The 25000-nt window shown below is 42.9% G+C and overlaps 2 protein-coding genes across 2 annotated transcripts; one reads left to right on the forward strand and one right to left on the reverse strand.

The window, feature by feature from the left end:
- Positions 1–245: 245 nt before the first annotated feature.
- On the forward strand, positions 246–10371 carry LOC121301481 (ubiquitin carboxyl-terminal hydrolase 7-like). The gene is made up of 25 exons (XM_041230930.1): positions 246–394; positions 534–588; positions 1563–1643; positions 1731–1821; positions 2323–2405; positions 2661–2770; positions 3149–3305; positions 3595–3739; positions 4044–4174; positions 4327–4461; positions 4698–4799; positions 5071–5176; positions 5322–5414; positions 5500–5567; positions 5664–5764; positions 5860–6013; positions 6154–6221; positions 6495–6597; positions 6855–6932; positions 7157–7257; positions 7851–7950; positions 8090–8209; positions 8298–8369; positions 8581–8671; positions 9015–10371. The coding sequence occupies exons 1-25, from the start codon at positions 273–275 to the stop codon at positions 9119–9121; spliced, it is 2574 nt and encodes an 857-aa protein (XP_041086864.1). The 5' UTR covers positions 246–272; the 3' UTR covers positions 9122–10371.
- Positions 10372–17854: 7483 nt separating this feature from the next.
- LOC121301338 (rho GDP-dissociation inhibitor 2-like) lies at positions 17855–23229 on the reverse strand. The gene is made up of 6 exons (XM_041230646.1): positions 23005–23229; positions 22426–22509; positions 19433–19509; positions 18373–18436; positions 18020–18267; positions 17855–17872 (listed from the first exon to the last, which is right to left on the reverse strand). The coding sequence occupies exons 1-5, from the start codon at positions 23171–23173 to the stop codon at positions 18068–18070; spliced, it is 594 nt and encodes a 197-aa protein (XP_041086580.1). The 5' UTR covers positions 23174–23229; the 3' UTR covers positions 17855–17872; positions 18020–18067.
- Between the last annotated feature and the right edge of the window lie 1771 nt (positions 23230–25000).

The following is a 25000-nucleotide window of genomic DNA, read 5'->3' on the forward strand; positions in this document are numbered from 1 at the left end:
TTTGTTTTGAATTTTATAACTTGCAGAGTCTCTGTTGAATCAGACTATACTGTGCAATATACTGTTTCTAGATTAATCTAGTCTGCCATCCAGTAATAAAAAGCTGACTTGCATGTTCCTGATCTGTTACAGTGATCAGCAGCTGTCTCGTTTGTTTGCAGTATTTCTGACAGTTTCTGGAGGTTTTAAGTGGATGATATATTCTGGTTATATTACAATGCCCCTGCAAAACAATCTGTTTAAACTGTTCATTTCTGTTTCAGGCAGTATATATGATGCCAACAGAAGGCGATGACTCATCCAAAAGTGTTCCCTTGGCATTGCAAAGGGTGTTTTATGAACTCCAGCACAGTGACAAACCAGTAGGAACGAAAAAGTTAACAAAATCCTTTGGGTAAGTCAACCATGAAGGTATAATAAAACACTGCACAAAAACTGACTGTGCAATAGCCATTTGCTTTCAGCTGTGTACTGCTTTGAAATTTTAAGATAAAACATACAATGCAAGTAATATTTGTGTTTTTTGTGTAAAGGTGGGAAACGTTGGACAGCTTCATGCAGCATGATGTACAGGAACTCTGCAGGGTGGTATGTATGTGCTGCTTGTCATGCACAGTACAGTATTTCTTGTCATGCACAGTACAGTATGTCTTGTCATTCAGTCATGCACAGTACAGTATGTCTTGTCATGCACAGTACAGTATTTCTTGTCATGCACAGTACAGTATGTCTTGTCATTGTCATGCACAGTACAGTATGTCTTGTCATGCACAGTACAGTATGTCTTGTCATGTACAGTATCTCTTGTCATGCACAGTACAGTATCTCTTGTCATGCACAGTACAGTATCTCTTGTCATTCAGTCATGCACAGTACAGTATCTCTTGTCATGCACAGTACAGTATCTCTTGTCATGAACGGTACAGTATGTCTTGTCATGCACAGTACAGTATGTCTTGTCATTCAGTCATGCACAGTACAGTATCTCTTGTCATGCACAGTACAGTATCTCTTGTCGTGCACAGTACAGTATCTCTTGTCGTGCACAGTACAGTATCTCTTGTCGTGCACGGTACAGTATGTCTTGTCGTGCACGGTACAGTATGTCTTGTCATTCAGTCGTGCACAGTACAGCATGTCTTGCCGTGCACGGTACAGTATGTCTTGTCATTCAGTCGTGCACAGTACAGTATCTCTTGTCATGCACGGTACAGTATCTTGTCATGCACGGTACAGTATCTCTTGTCATTCAGTCGTGCACAGTACAGTATGTCTTGCCGTGCACGGTACAGTATGTCTTGTCATTGTCGTGCACAGTACAGTATCTCTTGTCATGCACGGTACACTATGTCTTGTCATGCACAGTACAGTATGTCTTGTCATGCACGGTACAGTATGTCTTGTCATGCACAGTACAGTATGTCTTGTCATTGTCATGCACAGTACAGTATGTCTTGTCATGCACAGTATGTCTTGTCATGCACAGTCGTGCATGGTACATCACACAGCATTCGTTTGCCAGTGTCGGCTCCTCTTTCACTCCGTTTTTCTTGTTCTCTCAGCTACTTGATAACGTTGAGAATAAAATGAAAGGCACTTGTGTTGAAGGCACTATACCAAAACTGTTCAGAGGGAAGATGGTGGTAAGTTGATATTCCCTGCATTGCATTTGTTGCTGAGCTTTTTGTGCCCTCTCCATTTTCTGAAGATGTCCAACCCTCTCTCCACAGTCCTATATCCAGTGTAAGCACGTAGACTATATATCAGAGAGAATAGAAGATTACTACGACATCCAGCTCAGTATAAAGGGAAAGAAAAACAGTGAGTATATACAGCACTGGGGTTCACCTTCTTCATGGTGTGAATCGCCTGCTACAGCATAAACGGGAACTTGAACATGTTTAAAAAGTGATTTTTGGAAATGCCACAATTCTGTTTTTTTTTTTTTTTTTTTTTTTAACTTTAATGTGCACAATATATTTTGATAGGTCATTTTTAAATTGATTTGGGGGCATGTATGCTGTCTGTATTGTAGTTTCTGTCTTGTTGCATTTATAAGCACTAAATAATGTAAGCACACAGGGCTGGGTCATGGATTCCGAAACTGCCGCAGGATCTTTGCGGCAGCCGCTTGTTATTTCATCCTTCCCATGTGTTTTGATAGCCAGAGATTGATTTATTTGCTCAAGGTGCAATTGAGCTTAATCCTGTTCTGTTCAGAAAGAGAGGTCAAAATCCAATTGTAAGCCAATTGTATGTAACAAGTTATTCTAACTCCCAATCTCCCCTTTTTCCGAATAACCAGTTGTTTCCTCCCTGCAGTATTTGAATCCTTCCAAGACTATGTGGCAGTGGAACAGCTGGATGGAGATAATAAGTATGATGCTGGGGAACATGGTTTACAGGTATGTAAGACTTCATTGTATTGTGAATAATACAGAAATATGAATGGGTATGTTTAGTTATTGTTTTTAATGTTGTAGGGATTACTCAGTTATGCTCTAAATGTAATGCTAAAGGAGTAAGGGGTTTCATACATTGCTAGCTAAGCGGTATGAACAGGGATATAACTATTCAGCTGACATGCAATCTTTGTCGGTTTTGAATTTGTCTTTAGTCTTGTATGTGTTTGAACTCTCGTCTCCTCTGTGTTTTATTAGGAAGCTGAAAAGGGGGTGAAGTTCTTGACGTTTCCGCCGGTGCTGCACCTGCAGCTCATGCGGTTCATGTATGACCCGCAGACCGACCAGAACATTAAGATCAATGACAGGTAATGAGCTGAGAGCTCTGCTGCTGATCCATGAGGTTCAAATTCCAGGACAAAGAAACGCGCTTATTTTAAAATGACCTGGTCAGGTTTTCCATCTTTGTAACTTTTTGTCCCGCGTGAAAAACGTAGAACTACTAGTATCTTGCAATTACTAGAAAACGTAATTGAAGCCATTGGAAAACGTAATGAATTCAAGTTTGTACCTTTTGCACCAAAATCCATTTCATATCGTTCTAAACTAATCTGAATCTGTTACTGTAGTAAAATAAGACACTTTCTTGTGCAGCTCCAGTTATTCCAGTTTCTTGCAGCATGTTTCCATTTCCCTAACTGTTCATGTTCTCTGCACTTGACTGACATGTCCTTTAACTATTTCAGGTTCGAGTTTCCTGAGCAGCTGCCCTTGGATGAGTTTTTGCAGAAGTTAGACTCCAAGGATCCTGCTAACTACATACTCCATGCAGTTTTGGTGCACAGCGGGGATAACCATGGAGGCCATTATGTGGTCTATCTAAACCCCAAGGGAGATGGAAAGGTGGGTACAAAGATTAGTGTCCTCATTTGTATACAGCAGGGAGTTTATCAAGACACAGTAAATGCAAAGAGAAATCCTTGAACACTTTGTCATTGTGTTCATATCTGTTTGCTACTGCATTAACATTTAGGTTTTTTTTTTGTTTTAACATTTTGAAATGTGAATATTTTAAACCTGTTTAACAATTTACAATACTATTGCTTAATGTTTCAACCTGTTTTTTGTCTCTAAACCGCTGCCACATGATTTGCATGCTGCCTAACTAACCGTGGTCTTGTTGTCCCCTCAGTGGTGCAAGTTTGACGATGACGTGGTATCCAGGTGCACTAAAGAAGAAGCTATTGAACACAACTACGGAGGCCACGATGACGATTTATCTGTGCGTCACTGTACAAATGCATACATGTTGGTGTACATTAGAGAATCCAAACTCAGTAAGCAAACTCTAAATATCTCTCTGAATTGACTCATAATATGTTTGTTATGCTTGTCAGGCAAGATGATATGGTACTGCTTCATTTCTGCAAAAATAGTATAGACCACTTTTTGCTTGCATTTTTAAAAATTTTTTAAGGAAATATGATTGAGCATGCCTGTTGTCCAGAATTATGTTTTATGTGTTTATTATTGCAGTTTGTCTGCACTACAGTAGAACCAACTGTTGAATAAGTTGTTGACCCACTACGAACCCAAGCATGTGGGCAGTTTGCTGTATTTCAGTGCTTTTGTCTTTTGAAGGTGAGGTATTGCTGCCAGTCAATGATGTTGACATCCCACAGCAACTCGTGGAGCGCCTTCAAGAGGAGAAGAGGGTGGAGGCTCAGAAGAGAAAAGAGAGGCAGGAGGCGCACCTGTACATGCAAGTACAGGTAATGAACAAGCATCAATAGGTGCACTGTGTCCTGTGACAGATACCAAGTGCTTCCTTTTTACTTCACCTTGCCTGGAGGTGTGAATTATATTGCATCTTGCATGTCAGTTTGTCACTTTCTTTTTTTTTTTTTTTTTTTTTTTTTTAAAGATCGTTACCGAGGACCAGTTCTGTGGCCATCAGGGAAATGACATGTACGACGAGGAGAAGGTGAAATACACAGTGTTTAAAGTCCTGAAGAACTCCTCGCTTGCTGAGTTTGTGCAGAATCTCTCACAGACCATGGTAAGTGTTCAGGGTGTTCGAAATTAAGAATCTCCGCACGGAATGGGAAAGACTGTTTATGAATAATTTGGTTGTGTGTGTGTGTATATGCAAGTTATTCTTTCTAAATCTGTTTATGTAATGCAAGAGAAAGGGGTGGGGGGGGGGGTGTATGAAAAGTGTGTCTCTCTTGTAGAGCTTTTAAGGTACTCTGCTTTGAATAAGCTTCAAATATTCAGTGTTGTATTGTTGTGCAGGGCTTCCCACAGGATCAGATTCGTTTATGGCCAATGCAGGCAAGAAGTAATGGTACAAAGAGACCAGCTATGTTGGACTACGAAGCGGACTGCAGCAAAACTGTAAGTGTCAAATCCTCTCTAGAGAATTGAAAGGAACCAAATCATGGTACGTTTTGTTTGGTTTTTCGTGATGAACTTGGATCTTTCTGTTAAGGGATATTTTAGTTTCTACTGATTTTTAAAAGTGTGTGGCAGTGATTTAGCCCAGTAATGTGCTGTGCCATAGCAGTGTGTAGTGTGCAGCTCTGTAGCATGCTGTGTCTCCAAGCCCGCTTCGAAAGCTCACCCTTAACAGGCTGATACTGGATCCTCATCTTTTTCTTCTAAACAGATGATTGAGTTAAGTGACAATGAGAATCCTTGGACAATATTCCTGGAAACTGTAGATCCAGAAATGGCTGCCAGTGGAGCAACGTTGCCCAAATTTGACAAAGACCGTAAGTGTGTGTGATCTACTAATGTGACTGTATACTATCCCCCTGTGGGTATAATTGGAGCTATGCATTTCAACCTTGCATAAAACAACAGGACCACCTGCCACCACCATTTCAAACTGATTAATCGTTTTGTTCTCGTCTGCAGATGATGTCATGTTGTTCTTGAAAATGTATGATCCAAAAACTAGAAGCTTAAATTATTGTGGACATATCTACACACCTATATCCTGTAAAATACGTAAGTATGCAGATTTTTTTCATGTCTTATTCCATTTCCCGTGTTTTACAGTAGGAGAATCTAATGGGGTATTTTCTTGTAACAGGAGACCTGCTGTCAGTAATGTGTGAGAGGGCAGGATTTTCACAAGGAACTAGCCTTCTCCTCTATGAGGTAAGCAATGCACGGGTATTTCATTTCACTCTTTTCTGTATCGAACTGCAAAGCTTGCTAATATATTGCATTGGTCTGTTTTCTACTCATTTGCAGGAAGTAAAGCCGAATTTAACAGAGAGGATCCAGGACTATGATGTGTCTCTAGACAAAGCACTTGACGAGCTGATGGATGGTGATATAATAGTGTTCCAAAAGTAAGTGGTGCTTTTTTTTTATTTATGTTCCCTTTTATACCTAAAGGCAAGTCCTTGCTGTTTTATTTCCAGTTTTTGTTTTGCTGTGTTTGTAGAGATGACCCAGAAAACGATTCCAGCGAATTACCGACAGCGAAGGATTACTTCAGAGACCTGTACCACCGCGTCGATGTTATCTTCTGTGATAAAACCATTCTCAACGACCCAGGCTTCGTGGTTACGCTTTCTAACAGGATGAACTATTTCCAGGTTAGTCCTCTTTTAACGTCCAGGTAAAATGCATGGTGGTTTCAAATGTCAAGTCACCAAGTATGGTGAGGTACAATTACCATTTCCTTTTGACCATTTTTTCAGTGGACAAATGCATATTCTCGCTCTTTATTTTTTAGGTTGCAAAGACAGTTGCACAGAGATTAAACACTGATCCTATGCTACTTCAGTTTTTCAAGTCCCAAGGGTAAGCGACTCGTTGATGTTTATGCAACAGGTGTGTTTTTTGCTGTTGCTTGTATGAAGTCACTTCCTGACCTTGACCATTGTCATTCACAGCTAGTATGGGTTTTAAAAAGGGGGCTTGACTCTGATATTACGTTCTGTGATCTACTCTCTCCGTTTCTTATTTTTCATTTGGACATTTTTTAGATATTCTGTAAACATTGTTTTCCTTGCGTTGATCAGCTGTTCCTTAAATACAAAATGTGTAATACCAATGGCTTTGTTGTAGTTACAGGGATGGTCCAGGGAATCCTCTTAGACACAATTACGAAGGTACTCTGAGAGATCTGCTGCAGTTCTTTAAGCCCAGGCAGCCAAAGAAACTGTATTATCAGCAGGTAATTTACACACTGATGCACAATACAATGAACCATGTGTTTGTAGCATTGCATGCAGTTTTAATGTAGAACGTTATATCTAAGGGGTGTGTGTTTTTATAGATCATTTTGGATAAACTTTACTATTTGTAAGATATATACAATATTTAAACATGGTGACAGCAATGAAGCTGTTCACATGCTGCTAATGCTGTGTTTCAGTGCATGTTTGCTCTGTGTATTTTATTCATGTGATCTTGTACTGCTTCCTTACACAGCTGAAAATGAAGATAACAGACTTTGAAAACAGGAGGAGTTTCAAATCCATATGGCTGAACAGCCAGTTTAGAGAAGAGGTAAACATTTCCTTTCTTGATTTGTGTGTAAAACAAAGCTGAGCTCTTTGTTACTTGGAGCTGCAGTTGATTCAGGAGAGTTTTATTTCAGTGTATTCAGAGGCGAGACACTTGCTCAAATCTGGTTTCTAAAGGCATCTCTCTTTGATTACATGTGTAAATGTACAGTATCTGTGTGATGCATTTCTGTCGCTGATTCGTCCCACTTCTTTTTAATTGCACAGGAGATAACACTATACCCAGACAAGCATGGCTGTGTGCGAGACTTACTGGAGGAATGTAAAAAATCCGTAGAACTGTCTGATAAAGGGTCAGAGAAGCTGAGGTAAAGCCTGAAAGATCTTAATGTTTGTAATTTAATTCTTAACTTTGTATATTTACAGCAAATACAGTTTGTTTATTCAACTGTGTTGCAGGTGTGTTCATGCAGGCTGATACTGAGATCAGATATCATTGAATTATAATTATTTAGTTAAGAAAGCAAAAGCTGTAAATGTCCAGCAGTCTTTAATAGTGAACCAAACTAATGCCAACTTCACACACAAATGCTGCTTCTCACGCCCCCCCCCCCGGATTACTTTGCTCCTCCCCCCCTCTGTTGAGAACCTCACACCAGCTGCCCATGCACAGTTCACCCTGAGTTGCAGTGATCACAAGTTCTTGCAGACCCAACACGATCCAAAGACCACTAAGTGACAAGCACGGCCTCCCCTCACCGAAACCAAGCAGCATCGACAGCAGAAAACACCAGTGGAGCCCTGGAGTAAACCATCTATTCTACAACATCCATATACACTGTAACTCCTGAATGTGTCTAAGACTTTTTTGCACAGCAGTGTGTCTATGTATGTATGTATGTGTGTGTGTATATATGTATGTAATATGCATTTTTGATTTCTTTTTCCCCTCTTGCACCAGGCTGCTAGAAATTGTAAGCTACAAAATAATTGGGGTCCACCAAGAAGATGAATTGCTAGAATGTTTATCTCCTGCAGCAAGTCGCACGTTCAGAATAGAGGTGCGTTAAACAAGCTGTCTTTGATCAATACCTGTCTGTACACTACACTTCTGAGGTCTTTTTTAAAAAAAAAAACAAAAAAAAATTAAAAAGATGGGTAAACGTGGAGCGATTTTAACATCAGATTTGATCTTTGTAGGAAATCCCTCTGGATCAGGTAGGCCTTGATAAGGACAATGAGATGCTGATTCCAGTGGCACATTTCCACAAGGAAGTCTTTGGGACTTTTGGTATCCCGTTTTTGCTGAAAATACGGCAGGTAACGCTGCTTTTTAAATGCGGATATCGGTCACATTGTGTCCAGGGCGACACTGCCTTTTCTAAATGCTCCTTTTAAATTGCTCCAGGGAGAACCTTTTCGAGAGGTTATGAAGAGGGTTCAGGCGATGCTCGAAATCCAAGAAAAGGAGTTTGAAAAGGTAAATTCTCAAGTGTGACTGTTGGTACAGGTGTGGAACCAGCGAAGAACAAAGGAAGAGTCTGCTGGTGGCATATTTCATAGAGAAAAGTATGTTGATTAGTTCTACATTGGGAAATGCTGTAGAGGTTTAAATAAACTCGTGGCATTCATTGAACGACTAATGATTGTTAATTGTGAAAACTGATTTTAAAATAACTTTTTTGTCTAAGTTTAAGTTTGCCATTGTGATGATGGGTCGGCATCAGTACATCAATGAAGACGAATATGAAGTCAATCTGAAAGACTTTGAGCCTCAGCCAGGTGAGACCGATATTTGACTCAGGACTGGCCCCCCCAAAGGCTGGACCCTTGTGCAATTGCTTCACTTGCACCCCCCTGATTACACATTAGCCATTTCTTTCATATCGATTGCTTCAAAAATACCATTTGAGTTTAATGTGATGCCTCTCTGTAACACAGTACTTCTGATTGTCTTTACTCGAGGAACCTTGCACATCTGTTTTTTCTCACAGCACCATAACCCATAGTGAAGATGTTAACCAATATATAACGGTCAAGTACAGTAGTAATATAAGGAGTTCTCTATCACAGTTTGATCCATCTGTGTAGGAAATGTACAGTCTTATATCTTTTCTTGTTTTAGGTAATATGTCACATCCAAGGCCATGGTTAGGGCTTGACCATTTCAATAAAGCCCCAAAGAGAAGCCGCTACACATACCTGGAGAAAGCAATCAAGATTCACAACTGACATCCTCAACGACCTAACCAACTGTACTAAAGACTTAACCAAACCCTTCCATGTGTGCGCCACTTCTAACAGCAGCAGCACCTGTGTACACATGCACCACCTATGAAGTCTTCAGCGAGAGGATTTGCTCCTCGTGCTACATTTTATTTTTGTTGAGGCTGTTCAGTTTGGCTTCTCTGCGTCTAAATAGACTGCCCATATTGTCTGGAAGGCTCCAAATGAGCTTTTCTTGTATTGGAAAGGCAGAGTGAACTGAGCGGGGTTTTTTTATTTTTTTATAAAGAGTTGCATAGGGAGTGGAATGAGATGGGAGGTAGAACAGAAAAGCTGCCGTTCGCAAAAGGTTTTGCATCTTTAGAAAACCAGCTGGTGGCATCCCCTTGCTAGTTGCCTATCGCGGTTGTCCTAATAATAAACCCTGGTCCGTTTAGTGCAACTAGTTACGTTCATGTTTACACACCTTTTTTTCTTTAGTTTGGTTGGAGGAAAATTTAAAATTTTGGTTTTTCCGCGCTAATCCTATAAATTAAAAAATAATTAAAATAAATAATAAATTTCAATAAAACACAGCATCTGTATTTCATTTTGCACGTTGGCACTTAACATCAAAGATGTGTAACATTTACAGTTTGAGTAAATGTAGTCTTTTGATTTTGAGTTTTGTTTTTGTTCTTTCAAATCTGCTGTCACTTTGCTGTGGTTTTCTTACTCTTAACTCCGTTCTGGCTGCTGGTTTTCTTCTGTAGTTTTGCTGTGCTGTGCATCGGCACTGAGCTAACACTGAAAGAATGGACTGGTTGTGGGTGCAAGGTAAAACCAGTGTTGCTGAATTAATAACCGAAATACAGCCTTTTCAGCACAGAAGGCATGCTCACTAGCGCTTAGTAAGCTGTTGACTTTGTAAAGAAAAAAAATCATATTGTATATTTAAAGATTGAACAGTTTAACACTCGACGATCATTTTGTTGGGTGTGTCTCCAGGTTCATTGATGTTGATATTCATTGTGTGTGTGTAGTTTCATTTCAGAACCAGACTGCTTCTGAGTTTTTTGTTTTTTTCCTGAACTAATGGCAACACCGTGTCTAGTTTGAGTGCAGTACAAAAAAGAAAAATAGAAATGTGCAAATCACAACTTTTATTTTAGTTTCTCTGTTCTTTAATTTCTTCTTGTAGCAGCATTGTACGACAACTATTCCTGTATATTGCCTTTTTGCTGGAAAATGTATGTTGAATAAAATTTTCTATAAAATGTTTTGCTTTAGTGTATTGACTTTTAAAGTTGGGTGTGGGGGGGGGGGGATTTTATAAAATCTGAAACTATCTTTTTTGGCTTCTGGATTTTAAGGCTTTGGACAACAAGCAGTCTAGATATGAGTGAAATTGTGTATCGATAATCATGTCTGATTTCAATGGGTGTCAATCATTCAATAGAAAAAAATGTATTTCTTTTTTTACCCAGTTGGTGAGACGTGGCAGTCCTTTTATAAGAACATACCAGTACATGCTTCAGAAAGCCTTGATCAATCTTTACAGCCATTCTTCTCATGCCCCTTTCACGTCGTGTTCGCAAACTATCAAGAAGCTGTATTTGTTTGCATTCCCACGTCTAGATGAGCTCTCGATGAAGTAAGCAGCCCACCATGATGAATGCAAAGCAGTGCAAGGTGTAGCGCTTCCCAGCAGCCCCCAAAGCAAACTCGGATCCAAGCCAAGTATTTGTTGTGCAATAACTGACTGCATACAATTCAATTTGAAAGCAAAAGACATTGACTTGAAATTTACTAAATGTTAACACTTTTTTTTTTTTCAAAATGGGGAAAAAAATATTTATATATAATAACAATAAGAACATAAGTCAGTTGCCTTTAAAACCATCTACAATGTAAGTTGCAATATTTTACTAGAAATATCAAATATCCATGCAGGGGTTTGGATCTTTGCAATAAAAACCTTTATTCTCAATTGATAAAAAGTTTTGTAGGCTGCCCTCCTTTTAAATTGATTAAAGCTCTTTCCCTTCTGACTCTTCAATTGCTTGTTTTCTCTTTTTTTCATTTTGCTATAAAACAAAAAAAAAAAAACAGATTGGAAAAAAATGATGAAAAACCAGTGGTGTTTGAGGCTTGACTTGCACTACCTGAAACGACAATGCATCACGACAACAGCTGGTGATACAGAATGCTTCACATGTGGTTTGCGTATCCCCTGGTGTACTCTACAGGGGATGGCTGGAGGGTATAATGCAACGTCACAGGAATCCGCTGGTCAGTTCTGGTGTTTGCGCATTTGTTACCAGTTCTAATATCAGGAAAGGGACCCACCTTTGCCTTCGCTTCCTTCGCTAATTCCACCTGGTTTTCAACAAACTGAACAAAGGCTTCCAACGTTCTTTCACTGGTGTAGGCGACACACAGTACAGGGCTGGAAACACTTCATCAAATGCATGAATGAAAAACCTAAACTAACAAATAGAAAACGCTCTTTATTGAAAAACTGAGAATGAGAAGATCGTCTGTACTGCTTCAATATGACTACTGGGTGACACTTTACTTACACATTATTGCAATGTTGTTATGCATAGCTACAATTAATGTGGAAGTCTTTTTGCACTTTAAATGCAAGTACACAATTGAATCAGAAAAGGGTTAAGGATATATCGTGCAGAATAGCATTGTGACTGTAAGTACTCATGTAAACACACTGTAAAGTGTTACTATTATACATAGCAATGTGCTGCTCAGACAGTGCAAGGGGAGGCAACCCTGATCTTCACACCTGCCCCACAGAACTTGCAAGCAAAGAGTTTATATGAATGTATTTTTTAGTTTTGACTGAGCGACTCCCTCGTACCCTGTGGGATGACGTTGCTGGGAAGAAGGTGAACGCAGGGTGGCGCTCCAGCAGGATGGTGTGCACGTCGTTGGCGGTGCTGTCGATCTTGCCAATGACCACGCTGGCATGATCCTCAAACACCTTCCCCAGCTGCTCCCACACAGTCAGCAGTTCCTTGCAGGCTGTAGACCAAGGAGCATCTTCAAGAGACAGCAGAACACAGGTCAGCAGGGCTCTCCCGCCCTGTCAGGGACGAGGGCTGAGCCCGGGTACAGCAACGATGGAGGCTAGTTCCCATCACAGGGAAGGGCTAGGGTGTGGTTCTTAAGTTTTCTCTTTCCTAAGCGAAGGTTTCAGCTGCTGCCTTCAGCAGTGCTGGTTGTGTTTGAGGGTATGTTATGCAGTTCTCTCCTGTTGAGCGGATAATGAAAGGTACTTTACAGAACATGACAAAAACGTTCCGGTCCTCGTTGAAAACGACTCTCTCGAAGTTCATCCCCACCAGCTCCTTCACGGGGCCCTTGTCCCAGTTTTCCGGAATGGGTTCGCTGTCCAGCTTGGGCTGCAGTAAAAAACAAATAGGACAGTCGTGATACCGGAACTGGGTGACAACATTCTGCACATTCCGCTGCGGTGGATTCTTTTCCAGCTGCGCTACAGCATCTGGTAGGACTTTACATTAGGAGACCACTGTGTATTTACATAGTAGTTACTTTGTAAATACATGTGCAGTTAAACATCGCTACAATGTTATTATGCATAGTCACAACGTACTTAACATGCAACTCTTTTTGCATGACATATTTAAATACACAATTGCATCAGAAAAGTGTTAGGGTTATATTGTGCAAACAAACTTACACATTAAATGCATTGTAACTATGCATAATAACTGTGTATAAGTGCACATGTATTTACTCAGTAACTCTATGTAAATACACAGTAATTATAGACCCTTAATGTAAAGATACATAAACAAGCAAAACAATTAATACCTTTGCTTTCCCATCCAGGTAAGTCCAGCAGAAGGTTCTCAGTTTGACGTCAAAACCATGGAATTCTTTTCATGGGCCAAGATGCAATTTGAGGTGCTATCCATGTAATCTAGAGCATTATGTGATTAACGCTGTTAGATAAACACAGAGCATTTAGAGGCACTTGAGTATGAAAGCCCCTTTAACAGGCTTAAGAACTTTAGGGAGCAATGTTATATTGTCGATAGTCTGGCAAACTCGTACCATTTGGATCAGATCTATATAGCAGTCTGTTTAAGGCTGCTCCTAAGACACTGCTGTGGTTCTCTCTATTGGTAAAATCCAGGTGCCTCTCGTGGTTGTGTACTTTCAATACTAATACATGTTTCCGCACATAATGAAAATGATAAAGGTGTTGCAGGATGTACCTGGGCATGTTACAGGGTCCCCCCTGTCACCCGAAATGAAAAACCTCAGCACCGGGAAGTCAGTGACGTTGAGTTCTTTGGTGAGGTCCTTCTCTTTGGAGACGTCGATGGTTCCCAGTCAGATCTTAGAGGACTCACAAACTACAGAGAGAGACTCTGTGACTCTCCAGACAGGGGGGCGTCTGGGAAACACAGAGCAGGAGAGAGGTTAGAGTACCCAGAGAACACACCCGTGCACAACCATCTACAGCAGCAAGACAGCGGCACCTCCCCTTGAAAGCATGGCAAAGTGTAATAAAGCACAGTGAAAGCATGGTAAAGTGTAATAAAGCAGAGTGAAAGCATGGCAAAGTGTAATAAACCACAGCAAAAGCATGGCAAAGTGTAATAAAGCAGAGCGAAAGCATGGCAATGTGTAATAAAGCAGAGCGAAAGCATGGCAAAGTGTAATAAAGCACAGCGAAAGCATGGCAAAGTGTAATAAAGCACTGTGAAAGCATGGCAAAGTGTAATAAAGCACAGTGAAAGCATGGCAAAGCCATGATCAACTATGGTAAACTACATTCATAGCACTGTGGGCTGGCTCAGTCAGCAGTACCATTCACTAATGAACTCAATGGAACTAAGAGATAGGACCCCAGATAACAGATACTAAAAGCCTCACATTTCTGGTGCAGCACTTCAGTGTTCGGCGCTGTGCTGTGTTTTATCAGCCTGCATGTGATAAAATATATTGAATCTTTCACTTACGCTTTTCAATGAAGTCTTTGTCAGGATAGACTCAGCAGCAGGCCATGTTCAATTTCCATCTTTGAGAGATCCTGCTACTGTAGCTGTCTGATACACCGCGTATGGAGATTAAAAGATGCACGGGGCAGAGTATGGTAAGCTAGTTTTCTATTGCACCATATACAATATTTACTATTCCTTCAAAATAATGAGAAAAAAACACACTGTTCTTGTGAAAAGAAGAAACTCATTGTGTTTTATGAATGAGTGTGAATTATTAGCCTTACGACAGGAAGAGAGTCCTGTCACTGTACCACAATTTATAACCAAGCAACCTCTTACAGTGCATTTTACAAAGCCCACTTTGAGCACTGAACGGTTTACTGGGGACTGTTACAACCAGACAGTGGGTTAATCCCAGCAGCACCAGAGACCCACCTACAGCACATGATAGAACAACACAGCAGTGACAGGGAGTACTTTCAAATTCCTCTAGCAACCCTGCAGTGATCGAGCATGCAACACACACACACACACACACACTGGCACACACATTGACATGCACACACACACACACACACGCACACACACACACTGGCACACACATTGACATGCACACACCCACTGGCAAGCACACACACACTAACATACACACTGTAGCACATGCACACACGCACACAAAGAAGCCAGGTACTTACGAAAGTTCACCAGCAGGTGTTCATGCTGTCTCAAGGCCTGCTCAAAGTTGCTTTTTTTTCAGCTCGAGGAGGGCCTTCTCCTCCTTGATTTTTTCCTCCTTCTTGGTGGTTTTGGGAGTTTGGGTCTGATCCTGTGCCAGGGCAGCCAGGCTAACGGCTGCCAACACCGAGAGAAAGAGTTGCGTCTTCATGTCACCATCTCCAGTGCTCCCGGTGGAAAAAGGCATGCTTTAGCGATAGCTTCGAGCAGGTCATGTGACCGTGCGGAGTGCCCCTCTTCCCCTGCTAGCGGAGTGTACTTTGGTAATGCACAGCGAATTAGCATTCCGGTGGGTAAGGCAGGAGCAAACAAGGTGACCCCCATATACTGCACACACACACACACACACATATATATATATATATATATATATATATATATATATATATATATATATATATAGATAGATAGATATATATATATATATATATATATAGATATATATCTCCATTGTAACAATGCAAATTGATTGCAACATCAGCGGCTGTCGCCAAGCAGGGCAAAGCCGAGCACAGTTAGATCGCCTTAGAGCCGCGTGGAAGAAAGAGACCCAGGCAGCTGTCCAGCGAGATTAGGTGCTGATATGGAGACCCAAGCCCGCGACGCCTCGCCCAGTGTAGGATTGCTCCTGCTTTCAGTGGGGTTGCGTTGTTTACCCGGGTGGGAGCAGCTCTCTCTACTGCAACGCAGCGGCTGCATGTCATTGAGACAAGGTTTACAAGGTTAAAAACACAATAGCATCATACATTCAATCTGAAAACAATACAAATTTTCTGGTCTTCATAAATGTAATTATTGTCTTTTTTACATTGAGCGTAAACTACATAAGGGATTGATCTCAATACGCTTGTTATATTTACAGCAAAAACGTATGGTTTATAAACGCGTCTGATTATATATATATATATATATATATCCTTATATATCCTTACAAATACAAATCAAACGTCCGAGACACTATTGTGACCCCAAAAAAGTACTTTGCTGCATTTAAATTCCAAATCAAATCACATTATCCGTCTGGTAACAGAGACAGTGACGAGTCATATTATTTAATACTATCGCATCACATCTGAAAAAACTTTTTATTATTATTATTATTTTAGATGGTGCTGACTCATGCTGCTGAGGGCATGTATTCTCGGAAACGGGACGGATTGAACCATTTCATTGTGCAGCGATCGATAGCCGGGTAACGGCTCTGCAGTCTGGAGCAGGCTGCGGCTGCTAGTGACTCGAGCACGTTGTATTCCTTGCGATGGTCGCTTATCTCGGCTGCACTGAAGTGACCCGTCTCTACACAGCAGGCATGTCTATCAGTACACGTGGTACTGTACTGCTACAGCCCCTGCTCAGGCACGGCAGTTAGATTACACGGCAGCAGTCTTTAATACAGTAGCGAAGGTATTTCTCTTGTCATGCCTTGCACATCAAGGGCAAATGTATTTGAACACTTCCATGATTTTTTTTTAATACTTACCTGCATGAAAACCACTGGCTGTGATAATTTCAGTTCTTTGGCAGGTAAAACGCCTTCAGACAACAGATATCGCACTTTAAACTGATTAACAACTCCAAATCTCTTCTAAATCCTACAGTGTGTGTCTGGTGCTGAAACTGACAAACCATGTATATTGTGAGGTCTTCTTATCCCACCCCTCCTCTCCCCCCTGCCAGCATTGCTGCCATGTAACCCGAAACAAAGGCCAGCTTCAGTCTCTTCACCTTATTCAAAGTTACAAGTTGTTTGCTGAAGGTTTTGACAGATTCTAAAACACATGGACTTCGCTGAAGAAACAGAACGTGGACCGACTTTATTTGTATAAAAACACCACAATTCATTCATGTAGCAAATCGACAGACACAACTTTAACTCTGCACAATCTTTGTTTTCTTTTCACTGATTTACAACAATCTGGCCAAATGCAATAAACATAAAAAAGACATGCAGCGAGTCATGAAGGGTGAGGTCAAAGTGATCACTGATATTCTAGGGTAATGGATGCACCTACATCTAGATCCACGCTTACAATACTATATAATATAATATAGAAATCGACTCCCTGTAAGAAAGGAGTCACTGTTTCTGGGTCGAGCTTCACTAGGACAGTGCATTCCCATGACTACAGGTCCTGTGTCTTCACCTTCGTTCACATCTTGTTGTGAAGCTCATATAAAAAATGCATGGAAGTAACCAAAAGGGCAGCCCTTTCTTCCCTCAATCCTTGGCAGAGGCTGTTCCCCGATGATAAGAGCCCAGAACTGACACTGCAAGCTGAGAGCACTCTCTCCTGTTAGGACTGGGGTGAGCAGCAGGACTAAAAGATCAGGATTGCTGAACTACCCTCCCCCTTGAAGCGAGTTACCCACCAAGACTGAAGGGGACTGGGAGGGACAGCGGGATCTTTACTGCTGATTGCAGTGAGGAGGCTGCACTGGGTCTGAAACTGTAGGGCTGAGAACCAGGGGATTACTTTAGTCTATGCTGTACTGGTATAATAGAACACAGTGATAACAATCCCTGAAATACCATGAAAGAAAACAAGAGCTCTATACTTAACCCTACCCCTCAGGTCTGCTTCAACTACATCACAATCACTCATAAAAGGGATAAAGAACATTTAGGGATTTTTATTTTTTACTACAGAAGCGAGTCATTACACTTTAAATCAACAAGCAAATATGAACTATAACTGGGGTCCCTCTAATCGCTCCCCACCCCCTTCCCCTGGGGGCCACCCCCGACCCCGACGACCAGGTGATGCTGGTCCCTCTAATCGCTCCCCACCCCCTTCCCCCGCCCCCACCCCGACCCCACCCCGTGCTGCTGGTCCCTCTAATCGCTCCCACACCCCTCCCCGACCCCACCCCGACCCCACCCCGTGCTGCTGGTCCCTCTAATCGCTCCTCACCCCGTGCTGCCGGTCTCTCTAATCGCTCCTCACCCCGTGCTGCCGTTCTCTCTAATCGAGGACCCGTGCTGCCGGTCTCTCTAATCGCTCCTCACCCCGTGCTGCTGGTCTCTCTAATCGATCCTCCCCCCGTGCTGCTGGTCTCTCTGATCGCTCCCCCCCCCCCCCGCCCCCACCCCGTGCTGATGGTCTCTGTGATCACTCCTCTCCTCCCCCCATGCTGCCGTTCTCTCTAATCGCTCCTCCCCCCCCCTCCCCCCCCCACCCCCACCCGTGTGGCTGACCTGGTCTCTGTGATCGCTTCTCTCCTCCCCCCCATGCTGCCGTTCTCTCTAATCGGTCCACTCCTTCTTTATGTTCAGGTTCCACTCCCAGGAGAGGTGGTCGGTCTTGTCATCATCAGTGAAGTAGGACTTGATGTGGTAGCCTCCCCGGACCAGCATGCCTTTGGGCGCCTCCTCCACAGGGGTCATGAACTCATGCTCCTCGACACGCGGCCCGTAGCTGCCCACCATGTAGACCGCCTTGTCCACTGCCAGGAGGAAACACAGCGCTAAGCACAGAGATGCAAATGCACACTCCTGCAGAGGTGAGGGGAATGATGTGATGGGGGTTATAGATTTGATTTTTTTCTTACCTGGAATACCTTTCCTGTAGGTATGATGCACATACTTCAAGCCAGAGACTATCTCCTTGTTGACCTGATTTAGAGAGACACAAAATAAATGCCATTAAAACTATCCTAGCCATTTGAGGCAAGGTAAAACTTAAAAGAATGTTTTGGTTTTATTCTTTCTGTTGTAAGAGGCTGTAGTAACAGCTTAAAAACCACAAGAGGGCATTTGTATTTCTTGCATGCCACCTCCAGCACAATGTAGACGAAACACACAGCATGTCATCCATAACTTCAAACACCTTTAAATCAAAGTAGACACATTTACAAATCCGATGACAAAACAGTCAAGGCTGGCGTCTTCCTCATGAAGAGACGAGAATCCTTCCTTGCTATGGATCAGGTATAAAACTTGCAAACATTCTGGGTTTAATTAAAAACGAGAGATCTGTGTCGCTGAAGCAGGAATAACAAACAAAATAAACAAGCAACTGCTGTGCCAAGGAGGCCCCCCTTCAGCCTGCAATCTGCACCTCTGATTTCTGCTGGAGACTCTGGATAACATGTTAAAATGCTGCAGACACTCTCTGGGCATGCTCAGATTCACTCTGCTAGGCACTGCTGGGGCTCAACCCCTGAATAGAGCTGCAGATTTGTTCTCCCGTCTCTCTACCCAGCTCTGCCTCCAAGTCCCTCGTGCAGAACTGCTGCAAAAGAGCATCAGAGCAAGAATTTATTTCGGAATCGCTACGCCCTCAGCTCCCGCCAGTTTGACATCGAACTGATCAAGTAAAAGAACACAGGCTGAGCGCAGCAGCAGCAGCAGCAGCGAGGGTCTGCTTTTGACGAGCCTGCCCAGCGCAGTGCCTTCCTGCTGAGTCCACAGTGCTGTCTGTTCCCCCTCTTCTTGTGCAAAGCAGCGGTCATTGAATCACTAATGGCATCCTAGACAGAGCCACTACAGCTGTGACTGGTTCCTGCTGACCACAGTTTAGTATGGAGGCCTGGGGACCCCCGAGTAAATAAAACAGGACTTGCAAACGCGGGGGTTGACTGTCTGATTAGAACGAGTTTCAAAACCAACCTTAAAATGGATTTTCACTCTGTAGTCGACTCCTTCCATCAGCACGAAATTCTGCTTCTTCAGGGCTTCCAGATCACCTGGCGAAACACACAAGGAAGAGCATGACGAAGAGATCCAATACTGGGAAGAACACATGGGTAAGTACAGCGAGCCTGGGACAGGTTTGCTGCTGTACAGATTTTGTTCAGAGAAGATCATGCTTTCTGCAATTACAATATTACATATCTCCACTCAACCTAATTGTGGGGGCGCATTCTCCATGCCCATGTACCCTATAAAGTCATACTGTAATTGCTTTGAAATGAAATAATGCACAAAAGCCACTTTTGGAAACAAACAGCCACGATGCAGTAACACTCAAGACACACGTTCGGCATTACTGTCATCGAGAGAGGAGAGAAAATAGACTGGGCTTAAGAACAACAAGACAACAGCTGCCAGGAAGGGAAGCAGAGAAACGCCCTCGGAGACCGCTTCTCAAGAAGCCCTGGGGAACTGGGGCTAATTATCCAGCAGAGAAATGTACAGCGTATGGGGGAGAAGCATGGCTTGAAAAAGTCACGCTATTTAGGTGGGAGAGAAATAGTCTGCTAGCTGGTAGTCGTTTGGTTTTCATGGTTTATTGTTTTGAACAGCAGGTTCGTTCACAGCAGACTGTTACAGGCTCCAGTGATTATCCAAGGCATTGTGATCTACACACAGATTTACTTTGAGTAACAAGGCATTGCTGAAGAAACCACCCCAAGGGCAGAGAGGAGATGAAGAGGGGTGACTAGCTTGCTAAATAAGAAGCACGCTGGCGAGTGGAACAGTATAATCAATATTCTCAAATTGGAATTCTCATTATCATTTTGAATTCCCGACATAACCAGCCCATCACACACTCAGCTCCAGAAGCCCCTTTACTGAAGTGCTCCAGTTCTGCACACTGGCACACAGAAGCGCCGGGAGCAAACTTCAAAGACTCATTGCTCGGCGGTCATTGAGTTTTTGTTTTACTTCATCCATTCTCGACAGTAGGTTTCTTAATTGTGCCTTTATACAGCTTGTTATTGATTCCTTTACTTGTGACTGTTCTCTTTCTTCAACACGAGCGAGCTGAGAGAGCTCCTGGAGAGAGCTGAATCACAGAAGAGTCGCTAGGGACTTCTTTCCAATGATCAGCATCCAGAGTCACATGGTAAGACCAGAAGACTGTAACCGACGGGCTTTAAGAGGAGATAAAATGGAAAAACTGCCCGGATCGATAGCCTTTAAATATCAATTATACACCCACCCTTTCTCCTCGCTGCACAGAATACAGCATTGGCACAAGGAAAGAACGTGGACTGGAGGCTGGAGCCAAAGGACTATCGAACAAGAACCCAATCCTTCATACATTTCACACTGAAACCACATTGCTCAAGTGGGGATACTGTTACACTGGTACATGACAAAGACACTCAGCAACTGCTTATCAAACTGTATTAACACAAGCATACGTCCATGTCAGACTCCCTGAGCGCTGACAGGATCTTTTTTGAACTGGAACTGGAAGGATGTTCTATTCAGCATCGTGACTCATCACTGTGCACTAGGCTGTTGACCCTCTGCTTTAAATGCTCCTGATTCTGAACACCATTCTGACAGGCCGGCTAGCAACAGAATCTCAGCACAGAAACGGCTGAAAGAGGCTTCCCTCTGGGGAAGCAGGAGCACTGCAAAAAGAATCTGACATGGTTCTCTTTCTTACTAAGTATATTGCTTTCACTTTGTCTTTTCTGTACAGCATGTCTCCTCCTTGCATGTTCCCTTACAGCGCCCGTGTCCGGTTTCTTACTTGTGACTTCGACAGTCGTGCTGACCCCTCCTCTCCTGCAGAGAGATGCCCTGCTGCAGCTGCAGTGCTCCCCTCACCTAGGACACGGATCACAACCCCTTGATTTGAATTTCTAAAAGGGCTTCAAGATTACGCATTGGCACCGTACAGAAATAAAAGGTCAAACGCACACTGACAAAGGAGAGCTGACTTCACTCACTCCTCTAAGAACAGTTCGGCACTCAGTGTGTAATTATTTAAAAGCAATGCACAATGTCATGCAGCTCCTTAATAAGGCTCAACACAATTCATTAAACAAATCTGGCCTTTAGAGCTGACTCCCTAGTATAATTTTAAAATCTCAAACAGCATTTATTACCCACAGCTCAATCGTCAATTTCGAGTGCATCTGCCCTCAAATAAACTAGCTCACTTCTGAGTACAGAAAATTCACACTGATCACAGAGTAAAAGCGTGACACTGGAGACAGAAAACAGCTTGAATGATTAGATCAGGGCCACAGGTTCTGGGTAAGCAAGGCTTAGGGGGTGTGGATATAACCTACAATACAACACAGCTTTGGGGCCTGCAATATCCCCCCAAATTTCACAGCAACATTAAGCAGTTTAATGAAGAGCTTGTCAAACGGTACATCGAGTTTCTCCGGGAGATTTAATGGCTCTCTTGCTCTGCAGGGCTGACAGGTAGTGTAGAGATCTGCTCCATCACCTAGCAACCGGGTGACCTTTTCCCGCTACAGCGCCAGCGTAGCGGTGGGTGGCGGCTTGTCAGATGTTGAACAAGAAACGCATGCAATTATTAGGAGCCGTCAATCCCACAGCACCAGGCTCAGCACCTCCCCTGACAGGTACAGAGGCGAACCCAGGTTTAGATGTACTGAAGGCAAGGCTCTCTCGCCTCCCTTTGTGTCAGAGCTCTCCAAGGGAATGACTTCATCCTGCATGAAGAGCAGCTTAAAGCAATAACACAGACGCACAGTCCCGACAGGAGCCCAAGCAAGCAGCTTCCACTAAACAAACACATCTTTCTACTCGGAACCCAGCCTGCCAGCTTTCCGGGGCTTCACTGGAAACAGGGAATAGCCACAGTGCCCCAAGAGGAAGTTAACCTCCTCGCACGGAAAGCCTCCGCGCTTACCATGGCACAGCCGTGGCACAGCAGTGCTTGTGTTTACCTGTCAGGTCCATTGTGATGGGCGCAGGCGCCTTGTCGCACAACAGCGTTAGCCTCGTGACTTGAACATTTGGCACAGAGGGATCTGAAATCAAAAGGAGAAGAAATATCTGACTAAAAAAAGGAAAGAGATACACGTCTATGCATGCAATAATACTGGGGATAGCGTGAGGACACTGTCTTGGAGTTTGGAAATACTTGTGGAATGGCCCTTTGATTCGTACGTCCCTGTTCAGTGGTACGCCTGTCATTACACCATGTCGGTCTGAAACAAAGTCTTTTCTGCAGGCCTATGCAGTGCTCCATGAAATCAAAGTTCACTGAAGCAAGAATATGTCCTAGTGGTGTTCAGACACAAGACAAAAATAAATTACAAATCAACAGGGGGCTGCAGGCAGGAATCGCGCAGTAGACGGTGTTGTAAACACACTAAAGCATTACTACAGTCAGCGCTCCCGCGCTGGGAGTAACTTACCTTCTGACGTTAACACAGAGAGGAAAATGATAGTGATAGTGTGTATATATTAGTGCAGTTTGTTATGTGGATGACAGTGTATAGCAGTGAGGCAGCTCCCCTGACCTGCGATGACAGGTCCAGCCCCCAGCAGAGCCTGCTTATACTTGTTCAGACTCTCGTCCTCCTTGTCCAGCTCCTGGATCTCCTGCAGAGACTTCTGGGCAGGAGGCTGGTAGTTGAGGTCGATCTCCTCTTCCTCCCCGACGGTCTTCTCTGCTTCTTTATCTGCCATGATGCCTGAGGAAGAAAAGCCATGGAGGTCAAACACTAGAATAAAACAGTACAAGTGAGGCAGTGAGGCAGCGTGACTCTGCGGACCATGGACTAGTCAGCTGCTTGACTGAATCTTCACTGACAGTTCATCACTGACGACCAATCCAATGATTAGCAAAGCTGAATGTCATGATAATACATTAGTCACTGGCATCAGGGCATAGGTATTACGAGACTTCTGAATCCTATGCCAGTGCTGTGGGGCGGGGCTGGTCACCAGGGATTTTGATTATATTTTCACTCTAATGAGCTCTATGTGTGTGTGTAGTGTGTTAAGTAAACATTTCCTCCTACAGCCTACATCAGCTTCTAAAGTACCAGGAGACTATTTGTTATGGTAACATCATCCCTGCCCTGTCAGGGTGACAGGGTGGTCCTTGATCCCCAGCAGAGATGCATGTCCTCAGTGAGGAGGACACAGCACACCGTCTTCAGGTCTCATATCTTGAGACATGCCCGTCCAGGTGTGGCGAGACTCGGGCACTCTTTGGCACCAGCTCTAGCAGCTCATAGATTCCAGGTCACAGTGATCCATGCGTTCACACCTTACTGAGCAACTGCCTGTGTGAGCTGAATCCAACTGCCTGTGTGAGCTGAATCCAACTGCCTGTGTGAGCTGAATCCAACTGCCTGTGTGAGCTGGATCCAGTGAATATTGAACCCTCACTTTAAAGAAGCCAACTGAGCATCCTTAATAATCCATTTTTCTTCTCTTTTGAAATAAATTGAAGTCCCCTGCCTCCCCTTAGCTTGATCGATATGGATTTCAAGGGCATTTTTTATAAACCCCATTGCAAAGTGTGAACATCAGCATGTCGTTTGCATTCAGTGGCTGGCTGTGCAGCGGCTGGAGCAACACAGCTATCCATTTCAGTGTATCAAGTTGTATTGCTTTCTATTCATCTATTTTCCGCCTCTCTTGCCCGATTAGTTTGATAGCTGTGCTATTAGCTATGAAACAGCCCATTTGACAGCCTCTCAATCTGCTCAAAGATGCATTACTACTTCTAGTCAAGAGTAAATGATTTTTCCCATCCAGAAATGAATCTCCTCTAACCTCATTAGGGGACACTATAAAAGCAGCTTTGATGACGGAGACAGTGGAGGCAGACAGCAGCACCGCTTGTGAAAGCCTGTGGGTGTGACTGTGTGGAGGTGTAATGGAAATGATCTTAATGGATTGAAAACCAAGCAGTGGAATATCTAGAATATCTCTACTAATTGGATTTTTTTTTTTTTTTTTTTTTGTAAAGTGACAATGTTACAGTGTATTATAGTTGAATTCCAACGTGACAGTGCATTCAGTTCTAGACTACTGCAATGATTCTCTTAACCCTTCTTTATATTGAAAAACCAGGGTTAGGTTCTATTCAATTGATCTGTAGATCTAAATACCACCACTGTTAAGATTAAAAGCCCTCACTTTGCTGTGGAAGTTTTACCTCTGACTGTGTGATGAGTGTTTGAAGTTCTGCATGAATCTGTGCAAGCCAGCTCTGTCTGTCAATCATCTCATTGTTCAGCCCTACTGTACGCGAGAGTCTTGCGGACTGAGAAACAGAAACCGATCCAATATGGTGATGAAAGTGGGTTCAGACCTCTCTTCTTCTTCCTCATCATCATCATCACTATATATCAAGCTACCCAACTAACAAACACTTTGTTTAACAATGAAAGCACGTTCAAAGGACGGAAAAGTCACTGTGTTGCACTGAACACTGTATAAAATATTGAAATTAAACTATATCACTGTGCAACAATTAATCCGCTATTGATCCGCATGGCT

Source organism: Polyodon spathula, chromosome 27 (assembly GCF_017654505.1).
Source record: "Polyodon spathula isolate WHYD16114869_AA chromosome 27, ASM1765450v1, whole genome shotgun sequence".
Lineage (NCBI taxonomy): Eukaryota > Metazoa > Chordata > Actinopteri > Acipenseriformes > Polyodontidae > Polyodon > Polyodon spathula.

Excerpts from the sequence above, each read along its gene's own strand:
- LOC121301481 (XM_041230930.1), top strand. The coding sequence starts at position 273 with ATGATGCCAACAGAAGGCGATGACTCATCCAAAAGTGTTCCCTTGGCA. Across the intron at positions 2,406-2,660 it reads CTGGGGAACATGGTTTACAG|GAAGCTGAAAAGGGGGTGAA; the intron begins GTATGTAAGACT and ends GTGTTTTATTAG. Across the intron at positions 5,177-5,321 it reads GCCCAAATTTGACAAAGACC|ATGATGTCATGTTGTTCTTG; the intron begins GTAAGTGTGTGT and ends TCTCGTCTGCAG.
- LOC121301338 (XM_041230646.1), bottom strand. The coding sequence starts at position 23,173 with ATGGCAGATAAAGAAGCAGAGAAGACCGTCGGGGAGGAAGAGGAGATC. Across the intron at positions 22,510-23,004 it reads GGCTGGACCTGTCATCGCAG|ATCCCTCTGTGCCAAATGTT; the intron begins GTCAGGGGAGCT and ends TTTTGATTTCAG. Across the intron at positions 18,437-19,432 it reads GAGTGAAAATCCATTTTAAG|GTCAACAAGGAGATAGTCTC; the intron begins GTTGGTTTTGAA and ends TCTCTAAATCAG.